The following is a 7,810-nucleotide window of genomic DNA, read 5'->3' on the forward strand; positions in this document are numbered from 1 at the left end:
AGCCCAGGAGGCGGAGGTTACAGTGAGCCAAGGCTGTGCCTCTGCACTCCAGCCTGAGCAACAGAGTGAAACTCCCTCTCAAAAAAAAAAAAAAAGAGGTCTATCAAAAATGACAAAATTAAGAACTACACATTAAGCATAAATAACCTGAATTTGTCAAGTTAACATAAACATGATTGTAATGACAAATTAACTACTAGGACCAAATAGAGAACTATTTAGATATTATCCAATAAATAACACAACGAAAGAGTTTTCCCAAAGATTTATTGAAGCAGAAACAAGTTGGTCAAATACTTGCTAGAAAAAAAAGCAGTTTTAATGATATTCAAAATACTTTTTAAAAAGTATCCTAGCACAAGATTTTTCTGTAAACTAGATTATGTTGTAAACTTTTTTCTAAATCTTTTAGGAGGGTCGGTTGTTAAGAACTAGAGCCTATTTCTATTCCAAATCTATCTTGCGCTCCTGAAAAACTGCAGAAAGGCACTTGAAAGCTGTTTCTTTAAGATATGGATTTTTTGTTATTCTTGCTGGTAATGTATTGCTCCACGGAGTGTGGGCAATTTTTATTCAAGGTCATCATGATGCTGAGAAGTTTCGTTGATAACCTGTTTAAAAAAACAAACCAAAATAAATATAATGCCACATGCTAAAGATTAAATTATCCTCTATATCATGGCAGATAAAAATCTTGCTAAATATATATAATTTATTGTGCAAATCAGAAGGTTATGTTGGTTCTACAAGAGTGAAAGCTAGGAGGGACAGACATATGAGAGTCTCTTCCACTAAAGGCAATGTAAGTATCCAGTGGAATGCTGTAACTTACAAAAAGACATTCTTTAAAAAAAAAACACTGTGTTTATGAAGCTCTCTTCTACTAAAGGCAATATAAGTATCCAGTGGAATGTTGTAACTTACAAAAAGACATTCTTTAAAAAACAAACTGTGTTTATGAAGAGTAGCATAACAGTTGTACACAGCCAAGTTTTAAAGTAATTAAGACCTATTAAAAGTACAGCAAGCACATTTTAAATTTATGTGCAAGGGAAGATTTCATGAAGACTACAATAAATTGCAACTCTTTCTTTCCTGTCATAGGGAGGTAATAATAAACTAAATGATCGTATGGTACATGCTTGCATTATATAGATGGGTTTGGGAATCTATACTTAAAGTATGAAGGTAGGAGGATGCCATATGTCCAGGATCAAAACATTTCTTATATTTAGGTAATCCATTGAAGCTGTTTCATGAAGCTGCTTTAGGAAGTAGCTTAAGGAAGCTTACTCCCACTTCAAATTGAGCACCAAAGCAAATCACTAATTTTGGAGTGCAGGAGGATTGCTATCTCAACTTCACATCCAGGAGCCAAATAATTAGTTGGCTGTGTGTACTGCTGGAAGAAGGAGCCTATTCTTTTTTTAGTAGGCATGAGTGAAACCTGAACCTCTCAAATTAGCTAGCTGTATCTGAGATGCAGATTCATTGATTAAAAAATATACGAACTCCTGTCTGAGATTACTCTATTTTTTTACTTAAAAGATACCAACCTGTCCATCTCTAGTTTCAACCGTCTTAATCAGAAGTGTCCTTTTTGAGTGTGTGTCAACCAGAGGGAGTGAATCCAGATTAGTTTCTAAATAAACAAACAGGTCCAAAATGAGTAAAAATGAAATTTTTCTTAGAGAAACCAAGTAGCCATATTACTGAAACAACTATGATTTGTGGGGAAGGGGGAGTTGTGTAAAGTGCTGCTCCCCAAATAATTTTAGAGTATTCTCTGTTTGCAAACCCAGGGCCTGACACATTTACGCATCAGGATGAGATAGTACTTCCAGCAGGAAGAAGGAAAACGGAGTTTGCATTTAACTTAAAGCAGAGAATATAAGCATACTTGGGTTTAAAAATTATAGATGCTGTATAGAATTTTCTCTTACACAGCATTTTTCCGATATGTTAAATATAAATGAATGCTTTGACATAAACACAATGGTCACAAGCTGCTGACATTTCTCATAAAGGGAAATAAAATGCTTACCCCTCAGGTTCAGGGAGGAAAAGTTTGGAAGAGGCAGAGAAATCCTATAAACAGATAAAGAAGACCAGTAAAATGGTTAGAAAATAACTTCATCTGCAGAAACAAATTAATACACTTCTTGTTTTCGTCATGTAAGAAAATGTACTGCTGTAAGTCATAAAGTAGGGATTTGTTTTGGAAGCATTTTCTCATGACTGGTCTTGTTAGTACATTTAAAATATTTTACTACAAGCATTTTCTCCACAGGAACACGAACAGGAGTTAGAAGAGTGAAGGCTTTGACAGGGTTGTGGGTTCAAATCCCAGCTCTGCTGTTGATTAACTTTTACATCAGCAAGTCATTCACTCTCTCTCAACCCAAATTCCTCCTCTACAAAAGTGGAAAGTAGTTACCTTAAAGGAACTTCTGAAAATTAAATGTGACACTGTGCTTAGAGCCCAATGGTTCATGCATTCAAGTCAGCTCCTACCTGCTCTCCTCGCCTTCCAGCAGCTTCCTGTAGGTGACAATCTCAATGTCAAGGGCCATCTTAACATTGAGCAGGTCTTGGTATTCACGAAGGTGACGAGCCATTTCCTCCTTCATGTTCTGAATCTCATCCTGCAGGCGGCCAATAGTGTCTTGGTAGTTAGCAGCTTCAACGGCAAAGTTCTCTTCCATTTCACGCATCTGGCGTTCCAGGGACTCGTTCTGCAGGAGATGAGAAAGGTTTCTGGTGTTATTTCTCAGAAAAACTCAGTGATTTCCAGAACCATTTACAGTCTTCTTGCAGTAATTTCCATTAGTGGCAAAGGATAACTACTCTAGTTGTAGGTGGAGAATCTAAGTACCAAGTCCTTCGTATGAGAAGCAATGATATACACAAGCGAAAACCTTCAAGAGCTCCATCAAGTCCTTTTGAGTTTGTCTTAAGTGATTTTCTTTGCATTAACGTATAAATTTTTATTCACTCAGCATTTTGTTCAGGCATCGCCATTAGCATAGTCAGCAGAATGGGTCATTATTTCCCCTCTTTTACTTCAGGGCTGGTACTCACGGTTCCTTTAAGAGCATCCACTTCACAGGTGAGGGACTGCACCTGTCTCCGGTACTCATTGGACTCCTGCTTTGCCTGGCGTAGGGCATCATTGTTTCGGTTGGCAGCCTCGGAGAGGTCGGCAAACTGTCGGGAAGAAAACAGAAATGTGCATGGCTCCCATTCAAGTCTTTTGACTCTCTTAGAAAAAAAAAGATCATATTTCTCACTGAATGTCTTCCAGTATAGGCTTAACTTTCTGTTTGAAAGCCAGAGAAAGAGCAGTGGAACACTGACATGACTATCTTCAGAGTTCACTCTACTGTGCTCATTTAAACACAGTGGAGGTCAAAGTATGGCATTGGGGTTTACTTGGAGGCAAGGTTAGGGGGAAGGGATCTACCATTCTGAAGGAAGTGCTATGGCCAGGAGTGGTGGCTTATGCCTGTAATCCCAGCATTTTGGGAGGCTGAGGCAGGCAGATCACCTGAGGTCAGGAGTTCAAGACCAGCCTGGCCAACATGGCGAAACCCCATCTCTACTAAAAATACAAAAATTAGTCGGGCATGGTGGTGCTCACCTATGGTCCGAGCTACTTGGGAGGCTGAGGCAGGAGAATTGCTTGAAGCCAGGAGGTGGAGGTTGCAGTGAGCCAAGATGATGCCACTGCACTCCAGCCTGGGCAGTAGAGCAAGACTCCATCTCAAAAATAAATAAATAAATAGATAGATAGATAGATAAAGGAGGTGATGTGAGTGGTGGGGAGGCCCTGGCAACAAACACAGTGTGAGCAACAAGTCAAAGCCAGCGTTCAACTGGAGCTAGAGGATAGTTAGGAATTACACACAGGTATGGTGTTTTGAGAACTCAATGCTTTTCTGTGCCAGCCGCAGGGACTTGTTACCTACCTTAGACTTGTACCATTCTTCTGCCTCCTGCAGGTTCTTGGCAGCCACACTTTCATACTGCTGACGTACGTCACGCAGGGCAGCCGTGAGGTCCGGCTTGGAAACGTCCACATCGATCTGGACATGTTGTTCCTGAATCTGAGCCTGCAGCTCCTGGATTTCCTGCAAAAAAAAAAAAAACAGATAGAAGGTCAGCTGTGCCAACCGTGGGGGTTGCCTTACCTCATACATTCCCTGAAAGACACTCTACTAACCTCTTCGTGTATTTTCTTCAAAAAGGCAATCTCTTCTTGCAAGGATTCCACTTTGCGTTCAAGGTCAAGACGTGCCAGAGACGCATTGTCAACATCCTATTTTGAACAGAGAAAAGACAGGACATGGAAGATGTAAAAGTCTATGACTTCTCTCACTTATTCATCTTAGATTAACCATCTAAACCTAGTCTCCCTACTATAGAAAAGGTGTTGACAAATTTTACCATTTTACCACCCTTAAATAAGTTTACAAATCATTTAGTGCTATCATATGCTATGCTTTCTCCTGCTCACTAATGAATTTTAATTGTGACCCCTTGTGTTTTACTCAAGTTGGTGATTGGGCAATTTAAAAATAAATAAATGTTCACAAATGTGGTAAACTGTACTCAATCAAGACTGAATCCACATTTTACCAGTGACATTTTAAAATTACTTTTTTTTGCCGGGCGCGGTGGCTCAAGCCTGTAATCCCAGCACTTTGGGAGGCCGAGGCGGGTGGATCACGAGGTCAAGAGATCGAGACCATCCTGGTCAACACGGTGAAACCCCGTCTCTACTAAAAGTACAAAAAATTAGCTGGGCATGGTGGCACGTGCCTGTAATCCCAGCTACTCAGGAGGCTGAGGCAGGAGAATTGCCTGAACCCAGGAGGCGGAGGTTGCGATGAGCCAAGATCGCGCCATTGCACTCCAGCCTGGGTAACAAGAGCGAAACTCCGTCTCAAAAAAAAAAAAAAATAAAAAAAAATAAAATAAAATTACTTTTTTTTTTTCTTTTTTCTTTTTTTTTGAGATGGAGTCTCCCTCTTGTTACCCAGGCTGGAGTGCAATGGCACGATCTCGGCTCACCACAACCTCCGCCTCCTGGGTTCAAGCAATTCTCCTGCCTCAGCCTCCCAAGTAGCTGGGACTACAGGTATGCACCACCATTCCCAGCTAATTTTTTTGTATTTTTAGTAGAGACGGGGTTTCACCAATTTGACCAGGATGGCCTTGATCTCTTGACCTTGTGATCTACCCGCCCCGGCCTCCCAAAGTGCTGGGATTATAGGTGTGAGCCACCGCATCTGGCCTAAAATTACTTTTTAAGGCTGGGAGTGGTGGCTCATGCCTGTAATCAACAAAATCCAACCTGTCTAGATCAGGGGTCAGCAAACTGCAGCCCATGGCTGTCTATATTTGTAAATAAAGTTTTACCGAAGTCCAGGCATGGTGGCTCATGCTTGTTAATCCCAGCACTTTGGGAGCCAGAGGCGGGGGGATCACCTGAGGTCAGGAGTTCGAGACCAGCCTGGCCAGCATGGTGAAACCCCGTCTCTACTAAAAATACAAAAATTAGCTGGGTGTGGTGGCACACGCCTGTAGTCCCAGCTACTCAGGAGGTTGAGGAAAGATAAGTTCAACCTAGGAGGTGGAGGTTGCAGTGAGCTGAGATTGTGCTACTGTACTCCAGCCTGGGTGACAGAGAAACAGTCTGTCTCCAAAAAATTAATTTAATTTAATGTAATTACTTTTTAAATCTAGAAAATCTATGCCACAACATTTTTAAGATTTGTTTTGTAATTTCATGGAATAACATGATAATAGGGGTGGACAAAATTTCACAACTTCATGTACACTTGAGTACATAAAGAACATAAACTCATGCTTGAAGAGTTTTAGCTTTTTTTCTCCACTAGAATCTTCTGAAACTCATCCTTAGGCTCCAGAGCAAATATGTAGCCATCTGGTATCCATTGTACAAGGCTAGATTTATATTCAATAATAACCCAATTCAGGAATATGCGCATTGCCTAGGATTCAGTTCAGGAAAAAATGGAAAAGACATGTAATTCTCAATGTATTTGTTTTGCTTTCTCTGGTGGAGTTTTCTTCTAAAACTCCTTTGGCTCCTCCCATAAAGGCGTGTCTTTTTCTCTTGCTACTGTAATCACTTCAGTTAGCCTGTTTCAGAATGACTGGCCAAGCTTGCAGAGAACGAAACTACAAGAATTTTTGCTGACTCAGCTGTCCTTCTATGTTTCCATTTGTAAATCACAACATTCCAAATCAGAATATGTACTTTTGCAACTAAGATTGTATTTTCTCTCAAAAGGATGCATGATGATTTCTTATCTTGTCAGTAATTATATTTGGAGTTCAGTTTATATTCTTACAGTATTAAACTGTTGAGACTTTTCTATCATCTTTGGGGAAAAATGAATGAAGAGTGGGTGATAAAAAGATCAAACTTAATGAAAACTCATTTTTACTTGTTAAGTCCTAAAAAAGATATAACAGATATTTTACTAACCTCCAAAAAATGATCAATAGGGTATTCTATTACATTGAAGAGAACAAGGAATTTTGCTTACATTGAAGAGAATGAGGAATTTGGATTAATCTCAAAACAGAGGATCTTTTTTATTGATGTTTTTTGTTAACTCACTACTCTGCGGGAAACATTATAGGTATAATAATCAAAAACGCTAAAGGACTAAAAGGCACCACGCATTGCTGTGGTTAAATTAATTCGGTAAATGTATTTCAGCTTCAGAATGTTATACTACACTATGATGAGGGTGCTTTGTAGTTGATCCCAGTAAATATTCCAGGGAATAAAACTATAAATTATAATGGGGATCTTCCGGCTTTTGGATTCCAATTTTAAGTTAAAAATCCTGAAAGTTCATCTATCTTTGGTGAAAAAAATAAAGAAAAAGAAAACACGCACAAAAGTCCTGTACTTAAAAATTCAATTTTTCAACCTTGGGTTTATTACTATTATTATTTTTTATGGAGTATTTTTTATGGAGTATTATTATTATTATTATTATTATTGGGTATCCAATCAAGAAAGGTTTTTCAAAACTTGAGGTATGCTTGTAGCTTTAAAAACTTTTCACATTACATACTTCACAAGTCTGGGCCAGATATTAGATAACGGATGTTAGCAAATACTTGTGACCAATTAGAACCCTGCTTACATCATTACATATTCAATAAGAATGTAGCCTGTTGCAAAGCTTCCCTGGGAACACAAAGACTCCTATTATTTCTGTCCAGAGCCACCGCATTTGCCAGAATGTCTGTATCTACATTCCATAGTGAAGCCCATAGAAACCATTAATACTCCTCAGTCGAGGGGACAGATGGCTCCTTTCCACCCTTATTAGATCACAAAATAGTTGTGCATAGTGATACTTCCATCGAACTTTAATGCCACAATAGAAGTTGCAAAGAAGAAAAGAAACTTGCTGGCTCGATTCCAGTTGGAAACTAAGTTTTCTTATCTTCCAAAGCGTTTTCCATTTTAAACTGCAGGGCATAACTGCGCTTTTTGTGGCCTTGGAAAAATTAGACAACTTGACTTTGGCAAACCACAATCTTAAAACTGTAATCGCTCGAAACCAGAATGTCAATGTGTTGCAAAACTGTACAACATTTTGGAAACAAAGTAAAAAGTTAAAAGATTTTTCTTTATGTGCCAAGGAACTGCTTAAAAATCGTTCAAGGATCGCTTGAACCCGGCAGGTGTAGGTTGCGGTGAGTCGAGATCTCGCCGCTGCACTCCAGCCTGGGTGACAGAGCGAGACTCCCAAAAAAA

General features: G+C 39.3%; 1 protein-coding gene across 1 annotated transcript in view; it reads right to left on the reverse strand.

Moving 5' to 3' along the window:
• Positions 1-250: 250 nt before the first annotated feature.
• The window catches only part of VIM (vimentin), a 10,005-nt gene continuing 2,445 nt past the window's right edge, over positions 251-7,810 (reverse strand). The window contains exons 3-9 of the mRNA XM_017529775.2: positions 4,223-4,318; positions 3,969-4,130; positions 3,082-3,207; positions 2,515-2,735; positions 2,045-2,088; positions 1,557-1,642; positions 251-611 (exon numbers count right to left, since the gene is read on the reverse strand). Of these exons, the coding sequence (XP_017385264.1) occupies positions 570-611; positions 1,557-1,642; positions 2,045-2,088; positions 2,515-2,735; positions 3,082-3,207; positions 3,969-4,130; positions 4,223-4,318 (777 nt within the window). The 3' untranslated portion in view covers positions 251-569. The remainder of the gene's footprint in view (positions 612-1,556; positions 1,643-2,044; positions 2,089-2,514; positions 2,736-3,081; positions 3,208-3,968; positions 4,131-4,222; positions 4,319-7,810) is intronic.

Source organism: Cebus imitator, unplaced genomic scaffold (assembly GCF_001604975.1).
Source record: "Cebus imitator isolate Cc_AM_T3 unplaced genomic scaffold, Cebus_imitator-1.0 Scaffold61, whole genome shotgun sequence".
Lineage (NCBI taxonomy): Eukaryota > Metazoa > Chordata > Mammalia > Primates > Cebidae > Cebus > Cebus imitator.